The sequence below is a fragment of the Fundulus heteroclitus genome, chromosome 8 (genome assembly GCF_011125445.2).
Source record: "Fundulus heteroclitus isolate FHET01 chromosome 8, MU-UCD_Fhet_4.1, whole genome shotgun sequence".
Taxonomy (NCBI): Eukaryota; Metazoa; Chordata; class Actinopteri; order Cyprinodontiformes; family Fundulidae; genus Fundulus; species Fundulus heteroclitus.
The window spans coordinates 4,972,456-4,997,455 of record NC_046368.1 but is presented as its reverse complement, the minus strand read 5'-3'; the positions used below and the strand labels follow the sequence as shown (position 1 = coordinate 4,997,455).

At 40.8% G+C, this 25,000-nt stretch overlaps 1 protein-coding gene across 1 annotated transcript in view; it reads left to right on the top strand.

Moving 5' to 3' along the window:
• The window catches only part of dcc (DCC netrin 1 receptor), a gene marked incomplete in the record, with an annotated part of 404,255 nt that overhangs the window by 313,597 nt on the left and 65,658 nt on the right, over positions 1–25,000 (top strand). The window contains 6 exon segments of the mRNA XM_036139981.1: positions 863–958; positions 8,220–8,458; positions 13,659–13,797; positions 23,277–23,384; positions 23,825–24,019; positions 24,103–24,135. Of these exon segments, the coding sequence (XP_035995874.1) occupies positions 863–958; positions 8,220–8,458; positions 13,659–13,797; positions 23,277–23,384; positions 23,825–24,019; positions 24,103–24,135 (810 nt within the window).

Genomic DNA, 25,000 nt, shown 5'->3' with positions numbered 1-25,000 from the left:
GTCTGATTCATCCTGAAGGCATCTGGGCGTCCTGCTGGGATTTTTAAGATATATTCCACCTGCTTGGCGTCTTGCCGAACATCCAGCTGGCAGTGAGTGTTGGACACTGATAAAACAGGCGGTCACCGGAGGGGGGGGACGCACCTGTAAACCAGTCGCTGCTCATGAATTTACATCCTCAGGCTGTAATACGTTCATCCCTCATAAATCCTGCTGCCAATATTGACACGGCGCTCCCTTCCTCCATTAATTCATTATGATGATGAAGCTCCTCATTTAATTACAATCAATAATTTAAGGGAATTTAATAAGAAAGCTGTTTGGAGTAGAAATCTAATTGTGAAACGTCTAAAAGGGGGGGAAACATCCTCCCCTGCGAGAGCGGCGAGCGATTTGCATGCCAAGGGAGACCAAAACAAATTGGACTCCTCTTTATGCGGCGCTGAAAATTCCCCTCTCCGGTCTCATAATGGAGGCGTAATGAAAAACTAAAATCCAGCTGTTGTGCAGCGCGCACACACAGGACCGATCATACACGGCATTCATAATTCATGCCGATCATTAATTCATGCGGCGAGGCGTCTGGGGAGCCGCTCTGGTTCGGCGGATTGACGCGACGCGTGGAGGGAACACAGCAGAACACTGTTTGGGAGGAGCAGATCGGGTCAGTCCTCTGAGGAGCGAGACTCCTCAGAGGACGTCTTAGAGCTCAATCAGAGGGATTTACCTGAATCGCTCGCTCTGGCCTGGCCTTTCACTCCTCCACTATTTACATCAATGAAACAATATGGCGGCGGACATCTTGGAGAGGTAACGCACTGTGCAGGAAGTGACTCTGGCCTTCTGTCTGCCTCTCCCTCAGAGCCCAGCTCGCACTACGTGATCTCCCTGAAGGCCTTCAACAACGCCGGAGAGGGAGTCCCACTGTACGAGAGCGCCGTCACCCGATCGCTGTCAGGTAGGAACGATGGCAGACTGAGACGAGGAACAGAGGAGGAGATCAGGAACGATGGAGGGAGGAGGAGGGATGGATGGATGGATGAATGGTTGGATGGATGGATGGATGGATGGATGGCTGGAATGGTTGGATGGATGAAAGGATGAATCGATGGATGGATGGATGGATGGATGGATGGATGGATGGAATGGTTGGATGGATGAATGGTTGGATGGATGGATGGATGGATGGATGGAATGGTTGGATGGATGAAAGGATGAATCGATGGATGGATGGATGGATGGATGGATGGATGGATGGATGGATGGATGGATGAAAGGATGGATGGATGGATGGATGGATGGATGGATGGATGGATGGATGGATGAAAGGATGGATGGATGGATGATGGATCGATTTTTTTACTATCATCATTATTATTATTATTATTATTATTTGTTGGCCGTGTTGGGAGTAAAACATTACAAAGGTAGAGGATTAGAGAAATACATCATGTATATAATGTAATCCTCTTTATCGTCACAGTGAGTGCCATGATAAAAGCTTTTTATCATGTATTTATTTATCATTTAAAAATAAATACATTTTATTTATTTATTGAATTTATAGGGCGGATTATAAGGCGCACTAAATAATCTTCCCAAGTATGTAATATATCACTCCTCCACGTCCACAGCTCTCTATCGTCTCTGTCAGGAGGACAGAGTAGCTGGACTACACTATAAAATAAACTTTTATATTGAATTAACTTACTAGGTTTATTGTTGCTAGCGCGTACTCCAGGCTGCCTTACATGAACGCACTTCTAGTTTAGACATTACAGTCAGGCAGTCTGCTAGACAGCTCAGGGGTCCTATCAGGTAGTGACACAGTGTACCGTAATGCTCCTAATATCCACTGAGTGGAGCAGCTTCATTGATAACCAAAGTCATATTTAAACATTTAAAAAGCTTTTTGAGCGCATTGTACCACATAAAATCAGTCAGTAAACACAACTGTGATCATAGATATGGTGCACCTTCAATGTTTGAGAAACTATCTATCTATCTATATGTCCGACTATATGGCTATATATATTTATATAAATAATATCTAGTGTTGTAAACTTTCCTACACCCTACTCTAAAATTCTGGACTGTCCCTTTAAGAGCAGCTGTCCTTTTAGCGCTGATTCTGCAGAACCTTCAGTTCTGAATGTGGAGCAACAAAGCAGGAAGACTTGCAGCTGCCACCCACACTCCTCCTTGCAGATGATCCTCCGTCTAAGTGGGATAAATGAAACCCTTCCCTCTCTCAGCTTATGGATGTTTTTATTTTTATTTAATGGAAAACCTCCAAAGAGGGATGATCGAGAACAATGAAGGCTAGAGTTTTTTTTTTTATATATATATATTTTCTAATAAAAAAGCAGAACAAACTGATTTTAACAGATCAATTTCCACACATTAATAGTTTATCTTCACTGCTACTTGATCATCAGTAGATGAATGCATTAAATATGAAGAATCACAGCTTTTATTTATTAAACACAGAGGAAAATTAAAGAGTTATGACTGTAAAACTAAGTGCACCCTAGGCTCTGTAGCAGCAGCAGGCCCAGATCATCCCCCACTGCTGTAATCATGTATAATCATGTACCCTATGACCCCTCCCAGCCTGATGGGTCCCCCCCCCCCCCTCACCTTGGCATAGGCTCCCAACAAGTAAAATGCTAAAACTGAGATGATGGACGTTCAATCAGTGCGTCTGATGATAAGCACCAGGCTGCTGCTCCGCGTCTTAAATCCTGTGGAAGCATAAGGGGTGTGCATAGTCCCCCCCCCCCCCCCCCCCCCCATAGATGTGTTTTTGTTTCACTTTGGCTTCCTCTTACATACCAACAGACAATTAGAAATCCATTTGCAATTTAATGAGCTTTTGTGGAGCTAATCTGGACGAGGCTCTTCCGCAGAGATGCGCCGAGTTCTCGGCACGCAGCGACTCCGCCGCGTCAGTCAGGAGTCGATAAGCGGAGACCCTCAGGGCTCGGATAGAAACTAAACCCATTACTGATCCGACGAGGTCGTCAACAGCGACACGTTCTGTTCTGCGGCCTGCCGGAGAGCTTTTCATGCCGACTTTAAAAAAAAAAAAAAAACAGAAAACGTCTCGTTAACGGCGGGGTCCTCGTTAATATACTGTCTGGTGCTCGCCTCGCTGCCCCCACACTGCAGAGGCATCGGCCATTCCTGAGCAGCCGCCATGCAATCAGAGGATTGGCCAGAAGAGATGGGGGGGGGGGTGTAAAGGTTAGAAAGGAAAAAAATCACATAGAGGGGGAATGGAGTGGACACCTCAAAGGTTGGTGTAAAGAGGAGGCGTGGCGTGCAGAGAGGAGGAGGAGGAGGAGGCGCTTTCTGCATCCTCATCAGTATTCTCTCCTGACCGCAGCTTTATTGTGATGCTGGACGAGCGGTTTAACCACAGCAGCGCCTGCTGCAGCCGCAAACACCTCCCTCATCAATCTCCTTCTCTCCTCCTCCCGCCCTCATCCGTCTCTCTCTCTCTCTCGCCGGCCTGCAGCGCTGCGTTGCTCCTCAGCCTCAGCTGCTGATTCCCTCAGAGGTCCCGTTGACTCTGCACGCCCAACACGCCTCGGGCCGCCTGCACGCCACCTCCTGCAGGGCCGCGCAGCGCCTCCGTGGCGGCGGAGGCGCCGGGAGCCTCAGGAAGCGTCGTGGCATCCTTCAGCTCAGGATCAGGGGAAATCAGGGAAATTGCTGGAACTACAACCAAAAGTTTCTGCAACAGAAAATGCTTAATTCACTCTAATTTGTTTATTCTTATTGTACACAATCTTATTTAATTTGAATAGTTATTACTAAATTAGGAGTTTTTAGTTTATCTCTTATGAAAATGCATTTCCTTTACAGTTTGGCTCAATTCATTTGCAGTTCAAGTTGATTTGTTTTAATTTGTAATCATGTTTTATTTACTTCACAATATTTGTTTTCACCTCTGCTAACTTATTTAGATCTAATCTGGCTTTTTCCACACATTTTGTTTGTTCTGTTTTTTTTTACCATATTTAATTTAGTTTGCTTTATTATAAATGAATGTGAAAAGGTTAGGAAAGCTCGTTAAATGTTCATGCTCCACATGTAGAAATGCTCCTGTTCTGATGATTTTTATGCATCTCTGGGATAGAAAACAGATTTAATTACATGTAGAGAAACAAAAATGTTCTTTCTTTTAATAAATTAGCAAAATATATATGAGCAGAAATGTTTCTGGTGGCTGAGGAATAAGTCAGGAGGACACCTTATAGCTCCGGATAGCTAGTGAGGAGCTTCCTCTCCATCCACCATGTTTGAGGAACGTTCTGGCTCTGAGATGTTCCTGCATGTTCGGCCCATTGAAAGTCCCCCCACTGCATCTCTGTGAGATCCAGATCCGGGCTTTGACTAGGCCTGGGACCTCCTGTTTCTCTAATTCTCAGGTCCTTGGTGGATCTACTGGGATGTTTTGGGTCATTGTCGTGTTGCAGGGTCCAGATGGTCAGTAGATGGATACTGTGATGATGATGAGCTGACCAGGTCCTGCTGCAGCAAATGCGCCAAACCATGACACCTCCTCCTCCGTGCTACTGAGTTGGGTTGAGGTTGTGTTCCTGGAACGCTGATTTTGGACAGACATTTAAATCAACAGCAGCAAAGACCTGCGGCAGGTCCCACGATGCAGACGTTTTGGAGACTTCTCTTAGCATCTTGCGGCCTGCTTTCAGGGTGAACTTGCTTGGCGGGCCAGACCTGAGCATGCTGGCAGATGTTCTGAACGTCTTCCAGTGGTTATGACTGTGGGTGTGTCCTAATTTATTTCTCATCAGGTTTTTTATTCTTATTTTTACAGTTTAAATCTCAATCTAAATGTCCAACGGTGTCAGATTAACAGAGAGGGCGTCCTAATGTTTTTACACATCTGTTTAGTTTCATTTTGAGGTTTTTAATTCGCTATAAATTGGTCTTTTCTGCTATTTTATTTGATATATTTTGTTGTTTTGCGGTGTTTTAGGTTGTATGGTCATTTTCTTTTATTTTCATAATGTCTGTATTAGTAATCTGATTTATCAAATCCATTTTAATAGATTGTATTTAAGTAGCATCTTATGTTTATATTTAATATAGTGTTGTTTAATTCATTTGGGTTATTTATAACGCTAGTGCGAACGTTAGGAAGAGAAATAACTAGTCATCGTGCCAGAAACAGAGCATTCATCCCTCCATCCGTTTGATTGGGTCCTGGGGGCAACAGGAGGATAACCCAGATATTGTGAGGCGTTGCAGGCTGGAAGAGATTTAAGGTTCCTTCAAAATAATCTGGGTTTGCCTAAACTACCTAAACTGACTCCATTTGAGCATTTTAGTGTTTCTGTTCTGATCTGTGGAAGAATAAAACTGACATAAACCTGTTTACTGATGACACTCAGCTTTATGTTTGCACCACAGCATTTACAGTTTTACATTTCTTTTATTTCGTTTCTGTAACACGTATACACCACATAGGCAATAAATCTCAGCTTTCAAAAAGTAAAAATATAAACGTGCCTTAGAAATAGTCTCTGCTTGAGTGTTTAATGTTTTTTTATATTGATGCGAACAGTTAAAAACAATCTGTAGCTGTTAAGCAGCTGTCTGAGCTTCCTGTTAAACCGTTGCAATGGCTTCTTTCTGAGCGTATTTCTCTATATCTCTATTGAGTTGTTGCTGTTTTCTCCCCTCATTCGGTTCACATTTGTGCTTCTATACAATCCCTCAACCAAATAAGTGCCAAACATTAAGCAGCTGATTTATTCCTGCATTTCTAATGCTTCAGTTTTTCCTTCAGGCCTTTCTGCCTAATAAATGCAGGAGACTAAAAATAACCTTCAGTTGTAGTGAAGTAGAAAACACTGCTGCTGAACGTAATGAAGATGTGTTTGTGCTTCCAGCAGGTCTGTTGTCTGTAGTTCAGAGGTCCCAGAGCTGGAATCAGTGGAGCAGCCTGTTTTTTACTTTAATTTACCTCTCCTTGTTGCAGCTCTCGGTTACAATCTCTCTGCCTTCTTCTCACCCTGCTGCCTTCAGGTGTTTCCTCAGCCGCACCTTCATCAGTCAGGAAGCACGTTTGGCTGGAAGGCTGCTCCCAACCCGTCTGATTGGACTGTGAAATTGTTTTTATCTTTTCTTTCCATACAGACAGACGTTCCAATAATCATTTGAAGTGATCTTAATAGGTACTTCTCCGGGCTTTTCTGAAGTTTTTCTTCTGAATTCAGACGCTTTATTTCACATTTTAGGTTTAGTCCTGTTGCACAAAATGTTTGAGGAATATTTTCTTAAATAATCCTCACTGATAAAACTGTTAAAGCAAGAAAAAATTACTTTATATATTCAAGGTCACTGGTTAAAAATGTTAATAAAAGAATTATCCAGCGGTGCTGCAGTAATCAGCAATTGTTTAATTTAGTTCTGGTTCTGGTCAAACCAACAGCTAAGAACCCTTAAATAATCAATGTTTTATAGCCTTTATTCAAAAACCCTAAAGTCAGTGGGTGTGTTGTGGGATGTTTTACAGTTTCCACGGCTGCAATTAGCTGTTACTGAAAAAAAAAAACAGCAAATTAAACTAAAGTAAGCTAAACTGACGTCAGCTAGGTTAAAATTAATTACAGTAATGTGAGAGAAGCAAACCATAGTTTAAATGCATCTTATTATTCTAAGAAAAGATGAAAAAAAAGTCATATCTAGCCAATGTAAAATAAGACAAACTAAGGCTAAGATAAATGAATCCAATCTAGGATAAATTGAGATAAAGTAAATTAAACTAAGGTGGAACAGGATGAGCTAAACTAACAGAAGCTAAGTTAAAATGAAATAAGATGAGAAGTGAAACAGAAATAAGTTAAAGGAAACTAAAACCAGGGAGGCAAAGTTTAGATGAACAATGCTAAGCTAAAATGAGCTAAGCTATGCTAAGGCTAGCTGAAATAAACTAAACTAAAATGGCATAAAGCTAACTAAACTAATAAAATGCTGTTATGAATAACTAAGGTAAGAAATAATAAATATTTAATTATTTGATATAGTAGTTAAATAGATATACTAATCGAAAAACATTTCTAAGATAAAGGTAATACTAGATAGATAAATCATGCTAATCTGAAGTAAAGTCAAATTAGCTAAAACAGAATAACATTTAATTAAATAGACTCATCTGAGATTAAACTACACTGAGATAAAGTAAGATATGATATAATAAACGAGAATAAACTAAAAAAACAAAACAAAGCTAAGCTATGCTAATATAGGCTAAACGAGACTAAGCTGGTAAACTAGCAAAAACAACATTTTTCTAAAGGTTTTTTTCTTGATCTGCTGTTTGTCTCCTGTAACAAGAATAATAAATCCAAAGACTAATCTAAGGACTAATTCCTTTCACTTTATTTTACTTTTACTTTTAAACTGTTTTATGTAAAATTAAAATCTACTTTTTGGATCAATAGGTGAATAAGCAGAGATCCAAAATCCTTCAGGATGATCAGTGAGCGGATTCTTGTGGGAATCGCCTCACGGTGTGTTGATTCAACGCCGGTCCAGTTTAGGAGCCTTTTGCAAGTGAATAATTCACAGATCCGGGTTAAGTTGCCTCAGCATCCAGTCTGATACTGGAATGAAAAGGCAGCCATTGATCAAAAGCGTCAAAAGTCTTTCAAAAAGTCTAAAGAACTGCTGCAGACGAAGACTTAGAAAGATTAAAAGAACGTCTGGCTGCCTGTGGAGGGAAAGCAGAAAGAACCTCTGAAAGCAGCTGAAGCTAGCATGTTCTCTTTAAATGGCCGGAGCCACTGATCCACACAAAAAGCTGCAACAACAATGACGTTCAATATAAAAGCTTCTCGTTTTCTCTTCCCTTGAAGGAAGCGTATAATAATAATCAGTTATGGAGAGATCTCCGCTTCCCTGTGGATCCGTGGCTCTTCTTCTTGTTGTAGATTTCCTCTTTTTGTCTCTTTATCTTCTTACTCGTTTTATTCTCTGTTTTCTCTCCGTTTTTTTTATTAACTCCCCTCCTCAAACTCACACTTCATCTTTTCACGTCCAAACTCACATCTTGTAAACACGTTGTTCTATCATTCCACCCCCCTTTTATTCCTCCTTTATGTCTCTGAAACCATCGTGATTGTGCATTCCTTTCATTTGCATCTCCCTAAACACCGTGGTCGCCGTTAACCGGGCCTCCTCAGACCCCATAGACCCATTAGAGGACGACCTTTTCCACCTCTTTGATAAATTCCCAACTCCCATGCCAGACACCAGCACTCCCATGATCCCCCCAGTAGGAGTCCAGGCTGTCGCTCTGTCCTCGGACTCGGTGCGCGTCTCGTGGGCCGACAACTCCATGACCAAGAACCAGAAGTCGTCAGAGGTCCGGTACTACTCTGTCAAGTGGAAGTCCAGCTTCTCCACCAGTGGAAAGTACAAGGTGGGTTGTTGCTTTGCTTTTACTGTTAAAAAGGTAGATTTTTTTTGCCGCCTGTTTGTTCATATTTGGATCACAGTTTGGGACTAGAAGCAGGAGATGGCATCCTCAGAGGAGAACGTATTACTCAGCAGCAGCCTTCCTCTGGTTTCTTCCCAGCTCAGCATTGAGGATTAATGGCTCGCGCTGCATGTGCTTTGAGTTTAGCTGATTAATGTTTCTCCTGAACAATGGGCGTCTCCACCACCTGCTGCTGTTTGATTAGAAGCAGGAAGGCGTCCGGATCCGCGTCTCTGACTGGAGCTGGCTCAGGACTCACCTGAAGACGGAGAGAGCCTTCTTCAATTCAATTCAATTCAATTTTATTTATATAGCGCCAAATCATGAAACATGTCATCTCAAGGCACTTTACAAAATCAAGTTCAATCATATTATACAGATTGGGTCAGATTATACAGATTGGTCAAAAATGTCCTATATAAGGAAACCAGTTGATTGCATCAAAGTCCCGACAAGCAGCATTCACTCCTGGAGAACCGTAGAGCCACAGGGAGAGTCATCTGCATTGTACATGGTTTTGCTGCAATCCCTCATACTGAGCAAGCATGAAGCGACAGTGGGAAGAAAAACTCCCCATTAACGGGAAGGAAAACCTCCAGCAGAACCAGACTCAGTATGAACGGTCATCTGCCTCGACCGACTGGGGTTACAGAAGACAGAGCAGAGACACAACAAGAGAGACAAAAAAGCACAGAAGCACACATTGATCTAGTAATCTGTTCTACATTAGATGGTAGTAGCGGGTGAGCCGTCTTCTCTGGATGATGTCACAGTTAACAGAACGCCAGACCAGGTGTACCTACTATGAAGAGAAAAGAGAGAGAACAGAAAGTTAAAAGCTGAAATGACGACAGTCATTTCAATGTAATACAATGCAAAACTGGAGAACAGTAGACTGAAGAACAGTAGAAATCAGTAGAGTGAGGAAATTAGACCCTGATGTCCTCCAGCAGCCTAGGCCTATCACAGCACAACTATAGAGATAGCTCAGGGTAACATGAGCCACTCTAACTATAAGCTTTGTCAAAAAGGAAAGTTTTAAGATTAGTCTTAAAAGTAGACGGGGTGTCTGCCTCACGGACCAAAACTGGGAGTTGGTTCCACAGGAGAGGAGCCTGATAGCTAAAGGATCTGCCTCCCATTCTACTTTTAGAGACTCTAGGAACCACCAGCAGACCTGCAGTCTGAGAGCGAAGTGCTCTGTTAGGAACATACGGGGTAATCAGAGCTCTGATATATGATGGAGCTTGATTATTAAGGGCTTTATACGTTAGAAGGAGAATTTTAAATTCTATTCTTGGAATCAGTGGAGCGGTGGAATCTTCACCGCAGGAGAACTTTAAGCACCATTTGTACAACACGTGTCACGATAAAACGTCAGCGTCAACTTTATTTATATCGCTCTCTGCAACAAACGAGCTGCGCAGCAAGAATAGAATAATCTGTAGTACCGTATTTTCCGGACTATAAGTCGCTCCGGAGTACAAGTCGCACCAACCAAAAAATACATAATAAAGAAGAAAAAAAACATATATAAGTCGCACTGGAGTATAAGTCGCATTTTGGGGGAAAATTTATTTGATAATATACAACATCAAGAACAGACATGTCATCTTGAAAGGCAATTTTAAATAAAAATAGAACGGAGCTGAATAATTGTACGGTTAGCTTACGCTACATGACACAACTGAGAACGTGACTGGTATGTTAACATAACAAATTAAAAGCCATTCAGATAACTATAGCATAAATAACATGCAAAGAAGTTAACCAAAGCGCCCATGTCACTCCAAATAACTTCATCCTCGGTGTCACTTTCAAATAACTCCGTTAACTCCGGATGTAGAAGATGCGGCACTTCCGCTTCTACGTCGCTTACGTCTGATTTAACACAGGCCTAGAGCGCCCTCTTGCGGTTTGCTGTGCAAATAACAGGTGTAATACCGGTAAAAATGTGTAATAATTTCACACATAAGTCGCTCCAGAGTATAAGTCTGGTTGGACCTCAGAACATTTAACAGCAGCTGGTTAGTTGCATGCAAAGCGTCGGATGAGAGCCTTTAAATATGAAGAGGAGAGGCTGTTGAGAGAAGCAAAACATAAATTAACCCTGAAGAGCAAGAGCTGGAGCTGAATGTTTCCATTTTCTACTTCCTGTTGCATTCAGAGCAAGCTGCCAGCGGCGAAGAGTCATCTGAACCAATATTTTTCAACCATTTAGTTGAGTAGATATAAAAACACGGATCAATTTTTCTGTTCCTGCAGAGAGGGAAAAAAAAAAACAAGGCTTTACTTTAACGAGACGTGGCAGCTGAAAAAAGCTCGTCTCCACAGCTGAACTCGTTTATTTTGTGAATTTAAAGGAGCTTTCAAAGATTCCTGACAGAAGAACAACTGCATGAAACTGTCCAAGAATGTTTTTTTTTTTTTTTTAGAAAGATCTGATCTCCAAAATACCCGAAGCTCCGTTTTATTGTTGTTGAGGTGGAGGAAGTTTGAGTTACACCAGACCTTTATGCCACCTTTATGACGTTTGCTTCTTAATGACCGGCCAGATAGTTTTAACCCAGGGGTGTCAAACATACGGCCCGCGGGCCGGTTCCAGCCCGCCGAACAATTTAGTCCGGCCCGGTGGCTAAATGCATTATCATTATTCAAAAAAAGAAAAAAAAAAGTTGTTGTTTTTTTCCCAGTGTCCTGTCTGACAATGTGGCAATAGAATTGTCGTCTTAATGCCAAAAAGAGCTCATCAGATTTGACTTTCACAAGTGGAGCAGTTCTGCTTTTGCCATAGTGCTCCGCTTGATTTATGAATGTGAATAGTTTTATTATGATTCATGCGGGGAATATCTCAAATGATATGGACACTACAATGGGAGAGTAGGAGAGGAAAGGAAGAACAAGAAGAAAAAAAGAAAAAGTGAAAGAAAGAGGAGATAAAAGAAAGAGAATGATAAAACAATTATTGAAAAAAACATGTACTTCATTTAATTGAAAATCTGCAGTTCCTATATTGTCCACGAGGGGCGCTGTGTTTTAATCAGCAGATGGTAGCACTGAGCTTCAGATGTGGAAAATTGATTTTAAATCATTTCTTAATTTTTATCAGTTTGATGTATTTTGTCATGCAGGACAGTGTTTTTAAGTTCCAAAAAATGTGAATAAATGTTTTTCAACATTGTACAATCACTGTGATCAGTTCTTATGCATAATGCATAAAAGTGAAATTCATTTAATATAAAAATCTACAACAAGTTCACTTTTATTAGTTCTATTTAATCTTGCAATGAGTTTACTCGTGTGGCCGTCTTGAGATCAGATTAAGCTGAATGCGGCCCCTAAACCAAAATGAGTTTGACACCCCTGGTTTAACCAGAATGGGCCTTGCTTTCGGCTCTTTTCACCATGGTTTGAGTGAAGAATGACGCGTTTGTTTATAACGAATCAAGCATTGTACAATAAAGGCATAAGTAAAATTTTTAGTGCATTAAAAGGTTTGCTCAGTATTAAGAAACCACACAACTGCAATAACACAGACGACTTTGGTTCCCATTAACTCACATTTTCCCCATCATTTTCTTTTCCGTCATCGGTTTTAGGGTGATTTAAGTCACTTTATATCTGCAGATGCATCATAATTAATTAGAACGTAATTTAAAGGTTGATTTATTTCAATAAGTCAACTCACTTAGTGAAACACATTATGTAGATTAATCATAAGGACGCACCGATATGAAAATCTGGGCTGACATTAATGTTTGTCGTTTTGGACGTTAACTGATATTTACTGACACACATATTTCCCAAACGCTTTAGACGGTGTGAAAACTTTTCATGCACTGCATCACTGTCACATGACCAGAGGTGAGTAGAGGAGCCAAAGATTTTACTGAAGTAAGAATAGCACTACTACAACATATCTTTACTTAACGAAGAGTAAAAAAGTATCCAGTGAGGCTACTTAAGTACTGAGTTACTAATCATAACAGCTGATTCAGTTTTCTGAGCCGTTCCTCTGGGTGGAGACCTACAACCAGAACCCAGACGAGAAATTATATATAAATAAACATAAATTGTTCAGACTATAAGTCACTCCGGAATAAAATTTGCATCGGTCAGAAATTGCATCATAAAGAGGAAAGAAACATTTATGTCGCACCGGACTATAACCATTTATTTAGACATTTATTTCACACTATTCAAGACTAAAATCTGACATTTTAATCTGGTAAACTAATTTATTAAATTACACAGCTGCATCCACAACCAGCTGAATAACATGAAACACACCGGTCTAGAGCGCCCTCCTGTGGCTTAAGACGGTAATGTTTAGTCCTTGGTTCATGCTGGTCACTGTGAATTACCATTTAAATTTGATATACAAGTCACAGCTGAATATAAGTTGTACAGTCAGTCAAACTATGAAAAAAGTGTGACTTATAGTCTGAAAAATATGGTACTTTCTGGCCAGGGGAATGTTTACGAAACCTTCAGGAGGGGCTGGCCTGACGGACGGACGGATGGATTTAATATTAAATTATTACAGATCTAAATACGTTTTTAATTTTATCATTTATTCAAAGTTTTCCCCATCAGAATCACTTCACTATTATATCAGTTTAATTTCAATAAAGTTGTCATAAAACTTGATTGTTCTTCTTGTTTTATTACCTGGAGACTCTCCGACTGATCCCAGCGTTTTTTAGATAACGAGCTTCTCTCTTTTTATTTCTTCAACTCTGAACTCAAACAAAATCGCAATATTCAGAAAGTTGTTTGATACCAAAACTAATAAAATAAATCAATGCGAGTTCAGACGGTTGCTTCACCTCCATAGGTAGCAGCGTTGCAGAAAAAAGCCGCTATTTTCCTCTGATTTCCTTGCAATTACATCTTGTCATTGATGCATTTTCTTCACGCCTCACAGGTGAAGAACATTTAGAGGAAACACACGCTGGAAATAAGATCCTCAGACAGCGGTTTTATGAATGTCTGACGTTGTTATCTCTCTAATCCTCGTGTTTCTAAAGGCAGAAACCTCCAGTTCCTCTAAAGACTTTGTTTATTAAATCTAACGGCAGGTTTAGGTTCCCGTCGATGAGTTAAAATGAAACAAAAGCTTTTTACCGCTTTGTGTTCTCAGTCTGCAGACACCACGGCTCTTAGCCACACCGTCATCGGCCTCAAACCCAACACCATGTATGAGTTTGCCGTCATGGTAACCAAAGGTCGGAGGTCAAGCACCTGGAGTATGACGGCCCACGCCACGACGTATGAAGCAGGTACGTCTGTCGGACAAAGCTGTTTATCTCATTTTATTTAAAAGGTGACATATATATATATATATATATATATATATATATATATATATATATATATATATATATATATATATATATATATATATATATATATATATATATATATTGCTATGAAAGCTGCAGAATGTCTGGAACTCAGGACCATTGGACGGTTCTGACCGCTTTAAGCTCAGACAACTGCAATAGCAGCTGGATCTACGTCTTCCATGAAGGTCCAGTTTGGTCTCACAGTCCACAGAACATTTTCCCACAAGTCTTGTGATCATCAAGATGTTTTCTGGTAAATGTGAGACGGGCCTGTTTTATGAAATTTTTATTCAGATTCGGAAGAGATCGGCAAGACACAAATAAAAACACAAACACTGTTTCTGTTAGGATAATAGTGCCCATATTTATTATTCCCCACAGAATACAGCAAACAAACAGCAACACTATTTCTGCTAGAATAACTATATCCTTCATTATTCCCCACAGAATATAGCAACACAAACAGCAAGCACTTTGCACACGCAAAGTTGCAAGCATTTAAAGCAACATGCTTTCAAACAGGCGTGATGTTCAACAGGTCTCTTACCATGGTATAGGACTGGGAAGCCGATCAGTCCGGTTAGAGCGACATCAACACGGCCGGTCATCCACACACGAACCCACGGTAGACTTCACTGGTCTGAGGGCAGTCTTCCCTTTATATACTTGCAAACAAAGGGCCAGGTGTGGAGAAAGAATGGCCATTTCTCCCTCTACAGCCGCTCTGTTTCCCAAAACATGTTTCCAAAACAAAAACCGTTCCCAGCATCTCAGCAGTGTGTGAAGAAAAATAATATTGCTAACTCAGAATACAGCAAATATAAGCAAAAATAAGGAATACAGAATCAGTCTTTCCCACAACACATTGTCATAGGTTCCCACCACAAGTTAAAACAAGTTCTAACACATGTGGTTCTCAGTTTTATATGTTGCTCTTAGTTTAAAACTAACCAGTTTTTCCCAAAATACATTGTCAAAGAACAAAAATAATTCTTTAATATATCAGGGCTGTTATGCTCTCCTGGTTCTGCAGTGGTGGTTCTGGTCTTGGATCTCTCCCATGGAGGCTATCTTTGACCCAGTCTCTCTCTCTTATTGTTGCATCGTGACCTCTGACCTTAACGGAGGCAGTGAGGCCTGCAGAGCTTTAGATGTTCCTCTCGGTTCTTCTGGGACCTTCCTGGATGAGTCTATTGGGTCGGCCTCTCCTGGGAAGGTTCTCCACTGTTCCGTGTTTCCTCCATGTGTGCATCAGGGTTCTGACTGTGATTCTCTGGAGTCCAAAGCCTTAGAAATGGATCTGGAACCTTTTCCAGACTGAATGAGGTTCTTGCATTCCTGTAGGTCAGAGCATGATGTGCAGCTTTCTGAGTTCCTTTAGCCTGCTTCATGCAGTCAGACCGGTTCTGTTAAAGTAATTTCTTGAGCGATTGCCTATTAAACTTGGTTTGATGGTCAGAAAACAAATGAAAAAAACAAGTGAAATAACCGAAATAACTTTGCTATTGCATCAAAAATATCAAAGAGGCACAGAGACCCGAAGCAGCAAACCTTTTCATCTGGATCGCGAGGTAATCCTCCTGCTAAGGTGTCTGCTGTTTGCTATTTACCGAAGATGTTTCAGAGAAACAGGTGCAACAAAAAGAACAACGAGTTTCTGAACCTTCTTGCCTGAGCAGCAATTATTTTTAACAAGGAGTTTAACAGTGGACGGAAAACACGTTCTGGTTCGGTGAGGAATCGTCTCCATAAAACCTCCCCGCTCTCCCCGGCAACAACACGCCGGCCGTCTGCAGCAACTGCCGGCTGGAATCAAAATGTCACGCTTCCACCTTTCAGGATGTATACAATCATGTTTGCCGGATTTGTCACCCAATTAAGCGTGAACGGCATTAGACCGCCGGCTCCCCGAGGCCCCCTGGAATACATTGACATTCAGAGCCAGCAGATGGACCGAGTCCACTCAGCCGCTGCCCTGATCGGCCCACCCTGGAGGCTCCAAACAGACCGTCTTCCACAACAGAACGCCACAGTTTCACAGGGACAGAGAAGAAAATTACCTTCATCTCAGCTTGTAACACAGCCGCTCCGCTGGTAAAAAATAGACACAGGACAAAAGACACCTGATGAGAGCCACGCATTTGAGATAAGAGCTCAGAGAGCGGTGTGTTGGTCAAGCAGCTGTTTTCACACTGCAAAAACCAAACGAAAAATAAGTAAGATTTTCTGAAAATGAGTGTATCTGTCCTTGATTTAAGCAGGTAAATAAGATGATCTGCCAATAGAATAAGATTTTGGCACTTAAAATAGGAACAATTCATCTCCATCATCTTATTTCAAGTGTAGGATGTCTAATTATCTTAATTTAGGGGTCAAAATACTCATTCCATTGGCAGATGATCTTATTTACCTGCTTAAATCAAGGACAAAAACACAATGTCTAAGGACATTTTGCTTATTTTTATATCCGTTTTTGCAGTGCAGGACAACGCCTCGTGCTTTCTGGGCCTTGCAGGAGAAATTACACAATCTTCATAAAGGCTCGGTGCAATTTTTTTTTTTTATTTATTAAATATTTCCTATAGCACAACTCCTCAGAAACCTTGGAACAAGAAAGACTTTTTGTAGTAAAATAAAATTCAGGTATTGATCCTTTTCTAAATCCTGCTAATCGACGGACTGCTTGGGCAGAACATGCTTCTAAAGCTCAGCATGGGTCAAAATCGACACATTTCCTACGCTATACTTCATGCTGGACGGGTATTTATCTAACTTTTAAAATCTACCCTGTGATTCATAAGTGAACATTGTTGAAATATCAGAAACATATATCATAAATATTCCATTTTGTATTTCATGTGTTAATTTAAACCTATTTTTTGTATTAGTGCATGATGTTTACACGCACATGCGTCATAAATGACCCCTTCATGCAGGCATGACTCAATAATATAACGATTATTTGATTTTAAATACCTACCAGCTTTGCTAATTAGTGTTTCTTACATTCAACATTTAACCACAACGTAGCAATATGTTGATAATTAAACATATTATTATATAGAAACTCTAATAGTTTCCAAAATTCTATCAAAAATTATTAATTTTGATGATTAATGGTCAACATTTTTCTTCCTAACTAGCCTGCTTCTACAGCAAGTTAGTAAAGGTAACATAAGCTACACTAAAGTTAAATATGGTAACCAAAATACTTACATTTAGTAAATGTTATTTTATTTATTTTTTTATTAACCCAGCTGCCTCTAGATCCTAATGGATGGACAGATAGAAATGTTTTAATTAAGTAAAAAATACAATATTATTTAAAGGATCAGATTCTGAGGATATCTGGATTAGTAAAAATTTTTTCCAACTATTTTTCAACTCTGCAGAGTATTTTTGTTGGACCTTCTAGTTTTACACTGAATTAAATTTAAATTAGTATTTCCAGTCTGTACTTAAAACACAAGTTATCTCTCCACAGTTTGTTGTTTTCTAAAACCATAATCAGATTATGTTAAATTTTAGCCATCTTTAGTTGACTGAATAAGGTAATTAACATCATTTCCAGGTAAACGCTGCTCATATTGAAAGATTGCTTTAAACCTGGGGTGTCCAAACTTTAGCTCACATGTGCCAAAATCGTCAAGTTAAAAATACTCGTTGGCCGTAATAATTTTTTTTATTCTATATTTTTAAACTGCTTAAAAATAAAGCATTTACTATTCTTTATTCTTAAGCTTTTGTTGTTTTAATAAAATAGTCAGACGTCTAAGCTCGTAGATCCTAAGTTTATTGTATTTGCCTCTTTAGACTCTTTTTCTTTTGGCCTTGATTGAGGTTAAATAGAAAATATTTTAGCCTATTCTTAGCAATAAGAGTAAAAGTCACTGGATAGACGTCTTAACCACTGGAAAATTAAAGTTAATGCAAAAATCATGTTTCTAGTAGTCAAATACTTTGCTTTGTAGCTAACATTTAACATTTAAAGAAGATTTTCACATGTTTCTAATCGTTTTGCACTAATTAAAAACAAAAAGTCTGCCAGGGATATGAATAATTGTGTTCTTAGTTGTATCAGTACTTTTATCCATCTGTTTAAATATGTCATCAACCTCAAATCCCACATAAGTGTCTGAATCTTTTCACACACCTGCAAGGAAGGAATGAAGAAATTTGTTGAAATTAGATTCTAACCTAAGAATCAACACTTCATTTAAAGCTTAATGAATATTTGAGCTGCTCAAATGAAATGTAATCTACTTTGATGATCCAATTAAACAAAGAAAGAAAACATGAAACCTAAAAGCTACTTTATGGGAAGTCTCTGAGGAACCGAGCATTCAAGGTACTTTAAATTAAGCTGAGTGAACTTCATCAAGAGTTCATCGGTCTCTCTTTGGACTTGAAGAAAGTGGTTTCACCCGTAAATTGGAGTTTGGCCACATCGAATAGATCTGAATGTTTGTAATCTAAAGAAGAAACCGTCGGGTCCGTCAGTTTCCACAGAGCAGAACCGCCTGAGATGCTATTGATAAGAAGTTCCTTCGCTCGAGACGTGAACAAAACCAAGCCGAGCTCTACAGGCGCTTCAAACAAAGCCAGAACCGTCCCAACCAAACGGACCGGGTCCAGCCGGGCGGGACGTGTTGCCTCGGTGTGGTGTCTCCATCAGCCTCCTTTATCCGGTTCACTGACATCAGATGAACTATTAATCTCATTGTTCAAAGTTAGAACTAATCATAGATTATTTAAAGATTGTTTATAAAGTTTTCTGAATTCTTTAAAAAATCTAATTATTTACATAAAATCCACTCTGACATGCCCTGTGTCCAGCGGTCATTGGGCGAGAGGCGGGACCTGGACCGGTCTCTAGTCCATCAACACAGAGACACACAGCTAAGGGCAATTCAGAGAGACCAAATGACCAAACAGTCCTGTTTTTGGACCGTGGGAGGAAGCCAGAGGGAACCCACGCAGGACATGCAGATTCCATTCAGACTCCATGTAGACTCAATGCAGACTAAATGTAGACTCAATGCAGATTCCATGTAGACTGCATGCAGATTCCATTCAGACTCCATGTAGACTTCATGTAGACTTCATGCAGACTACATGCAGACTCCATGTAAACTCCACGTAGACTGTATACAGATTCCATTCAGACTCCATGTAGACTCCATGTAGACTCCATGCAGACTGTATGTAGACTACATGGAGACTTCATGCAGACTGTATGTAGACTACATGGAGACTTCATGCAGACTCCATTCAGACTCCATGCAGATTCTATTCAGACTCCATGTAGACTTCATGCAGACTCCATGTAGACTCCATGTAGACTCCATGCAGACTGTATGTAGACTACATGGAGACTTCATGCAGACTCCATTCAGACTCCATGCAGATTCTATTCAGACTCCATGTAGACTCCATGTAAACTACATGTAGACTCTATGTAGACTCCATCTAAACTCCATGTAGACTTAATGTAGACTACATGCAGACTCCATTCAGACTCCATGTAGACTACATGCAGACTCCATTCAGACTCCATGTAGACTCAATGCAGACTAAACGTAGACCCAATGTAGACTGCATGCATATTCCTTGCAGATTCCATTCAGAATCCATGTAGACTACATGCAGATTCCATGTAAACTCCATGTAGACTCCATGTAGACTTCATGCAGACTCTATGTAGACTTCATGCAGACTCCATGTAAACTCCATGCAGACTCCATGCAGACTCCATGTAGACTTCTTGTAGACTACATGTAGACTCTATGTAGACTCCATCCAGACTCCATGTAGACTCCATGCAAACTCCATGTAGACTTCTTGTAGACTACATGTAGACTCTATGTAGACTCCATGCAGACTTCATGCAGAAACCCAGGACCTCCTGCTGCAACCCAGCAGCGCTGCCAACTGCATCCCTGTGCAGCCAGGATGTGTTTAAATTCAGTTAAATGTAATTGTGTTCAAGCCAACGTTTATTTTACCCGTTCCAGCTCACTGCAGTCCATCTGATGCGGCTATGAATAAATAACATTTGTGTTGCAAAGGAAGCCTTTCAGATTGCATCAAATCTTCAGAAGTTAAACTTTATTTGGCTTTAAAGCTTTTCCATTTACAACAAGCTTTTAGAGTCCCTGCCGTTAGCTGATGTTTAGCCCTCAGCTCTACGTATTGCTCGGATAAAAGCGTCTCTTTAACTTCCTTTTTCTAACTTCAAGATGAAACTGGACCCATTAGAGCGTCTCGAGTTCCTGGAAAAAAAAGCTTCACTTCAGTGTAGCTGATGAAAGCCTTCAGCTCAGCTTGATGCTGTCAGTGTGGGTGTTCAAGACATTCCCCTGGTGTTTAATCATAATGAGAAACGAGCTCAGTGCTGTGGAAGAATTTAACGTGTTGATTAAACCATACGGCGTTAACTTCTTTATTATCATTATTTGCATTATTAGGGATGATTTGTCAGGTCAGCTATTAGCGCTGATTACAAACTGAAGGCTGCGTTAATTGTATCTGATCTAAGTCCTGGAAGCCGCACTTTTCTCAGCGTGTCTGGGCATCAGGTTCCCGCCGCTGTATTTATGAGAAGTACAGGTTGTCACCATCATTCATGGACTCAGCTGGAACTTGTAATTTCCTCCAGCACGATGTGTCAGATTTAACAAGCGGTTTCATTAGACATCGCTGGTATGGGAGCTTTGAGTCGTGTCCTGCTGGGAAACTTACAAAAAAAAAAAACTAAGGTTTTTGTCACTAAAGGAAATTCACAAAGAGGGCACTTAGAAAAGGTCCCATAGATCCTGACATCTGGTTTCCATGGTGCCGAGGAGGTCAAAAAAAGAGGTGGGGGTGGTGCGGGGGGGTAGTGCTTGACATTTTCACTGCATGAGCAGCACAACTGAGAAGTTAATGAAAGCTTCAGAATCATTAAAACGCTGTAAATTATTGGAACAGAAAGGCACCTGAAACCCACATGTCCGCTGAACTGGAGCTCACAGTGAGAAAAGTTCATTCAAAGTGCCGCGGGAAACCTCCTCTGCCTCAACTCTCACCTAAGCTACAGTTTAACACAGACGCAACCAAGGTCCAACAAAAAATGGTCACAATAATGAAAAAGAAACTTTCTAAGTGATAAAGTTCAACAATCAACAAAATTCTGAATAAGGTCAGCTTACGGGGGTTTTTTTGTGCGTTTTTGTTTGTTCCCAAATTTGAGGTCAGGGAAACGTCACCTTTAAAGGTGATAATCAGAAACTAGCATCTAAAGAGGAGATTTGTTTCTTTTTTGTCCCAAAGGAGGGAATCTTTCGGCTTTAAAGGTGTCACATACTCTGACAAGCAAGATGGCGGAAACTTGCCGCCATTAGACCGTCCTGTAAAGTCACGGCTCCAAGCTAATTGTGTCTTACCGTCAATATTTGCTTCACACCTGATCTCGGATTTTTCCTCTTTCTTTTCTCACCTCCACTGGGTGTTGATGAGTTGCTCGGCTCCATTGCTTCTCCCTGTTAACTCAACATCCTACCTCCGTTATATTAAATATACACAATGTGCTTTGTTTACGAATGGAGCATAAGCAATGTTTAAAACAGAGAAATAGAATATAATAAGCAAACACTGCTGGGATAATTTAACAGAAAATCTTTTGTATCTAACCAAAGTGATTAGAAGTTCGTAAAATCGTAGTACGTGAATCCCTGATCCGAAGTTGTGAATTGTACCCAACAACTGCTAGGACCAGAACCTTTATGGTCACGCATGTAATGCGGGAGACAGAAGAAAAGATCTGAGCTGATTTGACAGAAAACTGAAGGTGCTGCAGCAGTGGCAGCCCTGCTGGGTGGGCACTGGAGACCCAGAGGAAATGTGGAGGTGTGGAAGTAGTTTAAATAAACATTTCTAGGGGAGGAGGTCACAGTGAACTACAGGAGGTCCAGGAGGACTGAACACACTTCTCTCTGCATACATGGGGGCATCAAGTTCCTGGGCATCCACATCTCCTCTGACCTCTCCTGGTCCGTAAACACCTCCCATCTGGTGGAGAAGACCCAACAACGGCTCTTCTTCCTCAGAAAACTGGACTTTCCACTAAGATGTAAAAAAACTTTTACAGAGCTACAATGGAAAGTGTTTTATGTCTCAGCATAACTGTGTGGTGTGGGAGCTGCTCATGAAGGAGAAGATGAAGTTAGCATGGGTGGTGAGGACAGCGCAGGGAATTGTGGGATGCCATCTGCAACATCTGGACTCGGTTTATGCTGCACAAGTCCAGAGAAGCCAGACGCCTCGTCACAGATCCCACCCACCCGGAAAATGCACTGTTTGCCCACTCTGCCACCAGGGAAACTTCAGGAACATGAAATCCAAAACGAACTGACTGAAAAACAGCTTCTTCACAAAAGCTGTGAGGGCTATCGCCCCCTGCTGGGAAGACTAAGTCTGTTCACGTTGCATTTTAAGCACCATATATATACAGTGTATATATATATATATATATATATATATATATATATATATATATATATATATACAGTGTGTATATATATATATACAGTGTGTATATATATATATATATATATATATATATATATATATATATATATATATATATATACAGTGTATATATATTCACCATATATATGTATATATTCTTGATAAGTACCCTAGCAAAATCAATCGACAAGTAAAGATTTGTTTTGCACAATACTTGCATTTTGTTTCTTCCTCAAACCCACCTCGCCCCACCGCAATCCTTTAAAAACATACAAAATAAACGTAAATCTAAATAACTTTTTAAAGGTTTATATTTAGACCTGTTATGACATATTTATGATGAGTTATGATTTCTTGGTTGATGTCAAGTTTTCATAACAAAGACATTTTAAACAACGTGAACTTTGCAGTAAAAGTGTCATAATTTACCGAATGATTCTTAATGATAACAGTCATAAACATTCAAAAAGACTCCTTCATGTTTGGTATAATGTCATGTCGGACGCACACCACTTCAAGTAAAGTGTTACTGAAAGCATTAACAACAAAATTACACAAATCAAATGCAATGACACATTAAATGTAAATGTAGCAGCGTTAGCTAACAGGCCGTAGCTGAAACTTATATGATGGAGAAAATGACTCAAGACTCCAGTAGAACCAAATGGAGGAAATGATGCAGAGAGGACAGAAAGATCACCAGCATCCTCCATTATGTTAATTATTTTACTAAATTTTTGTGTTTGCTTAAAATAATTATATAAAAAAAGTTACAAAATTATCCTCAAAACGAAATCCGTGCAAAGCAAACAGAGTTAAACCGAGAACAGAACCCTGAGGAACAACATAATGGATCTTAGGAAGAGACGGTGATGCGTGTGTTTCTCTGCCGTATTCTGTTGCAGCTCCCAGTTCCCCCCCCAAGGATCTGACGGTCATCGGGCGGGAAGGCCGTCCTCGTGCCGTTCTCGTCAGCTGGCAGCCGCCGATGGAAGCCAACGGACGAATCACAGGTCCCACAACCACCAATCTCCAACCACATCTGCATCTCTGATCACTGAGCACATGCACAGTCCATCCAGGCTAATAGTAGTTTTCAGCTCTAATCATTTTTTACTCCCTTTGTTAGCAAACAGTGGGAAATGTCTCTAAGAGTGAAGATCTTTGCTTGGGTTTTTATGTGTCTCCAAACACACACACACATAAAACGCTTTCCTCCATTGTTCCTGCTCTCACCCTGAGGGCGACTGGCTGCACCGCTAAGCTGTTTGTTTTTAAAGAGCTGTGCTGCTCCTGCAGCGTCCCGGAGGACGAGTCAAACGACCCCAGCAAGCCTCACAGAGCATCCAGTACAGCAGGCGCACCATGGCGGCTTTAGTTATTACACCTTTCCTACATTTATTTCCACACAGCTTGTTGCACCTGCTAATGTGAGGGGCTTTGTGTCTCCCAGGCTACATCCTGTACTACACCCTGGATAAGAACGCGCTGATAGACGACTGGGTGATGGAGGCCATCAGCGGAGACCGGCTCACCCACCAGGTGGTGGATCTGAACCTCGACACCGTTTATTACTTCAGGATTCAGGCCAAAAACGCCAAAGGAGTCGGACCGCTGTCAGAGCCGGTGCAGTTCAGGACGGCTAAAGGTACCGCGGGGTTTTAACGCCTGTCTGTAGTCCCTACATTTATTCATTTGTTTCTAATTTTCCCTCCTTCTGCTGCTCTTCAGTGGAGCTTCCTGACAAGATGGCCAATGATCAGGGTAAGATCCGTCCCGTCTTCAAAGCGCTTTATTAGCATAATTATTATCTTTTCAGCGCCTCGCCTTTGATTAATTTAAATCAGATTATCTCTTAAACAAAACTATTTAGTTCAATGCATGTCAGAGATATGAGTCATCTTCAAAAAACGTCACATTTGTCTTACCTTTAATTTATATTCTAGTCAAGTTGTGAAACAAAAAAATAATAATAAAGCTGGTAAGGCTGGTGTGTTTTTTACCTTCACAAGTCAAGAAATGACTAGAAGAAAACAGGTTCTGACGTAAACCGGTCCACATCTACAGTCAGACAGAACCAGAACTGGCACACACCAGCTTTGACGAGGACCCGGTTTTATCTTCACCTCATGTAGGAGGAGGAGGAGGATGCTAAAGGAGGTGAAACCGCCTCCAAACTTCACCGTTAGCAGACTGTGCTGGACTCTGTCTGCATGCTAACCAGTGGCCTACCATCACAAACGTACACGGGGAGTTTGTTAAACTTTAACTGGAACTGTGAGGTCCAGCTGGAGGTTCTCCTCCCTGTTAAAGGGGAGTCTTTATCTCCACTGTCGCTGCATGCATTCTCAGCATGAGGGATTGCTGCAAAGTCAACGACTTGATGCCAGCAACTGTCCACTGTGGCTCTACGTTCCCCCAGGATTTAACGCGGCAAGTCAGCGACTGGACGGCGGGATTGGTTGAGTAGTCGTCTTCCAATTGGAAGGTTGTAGGTTCAATTCCAGCTTCCCTTTGTCACATGTTGATGTGACACCAAGTTGCCTACTGAGCTACGTATCGGTGTATGAATGTGAGAGCGATTGGGTGACTGAGGCTGTAGTGTACAGCGCTTTGAGTGATCAGCATG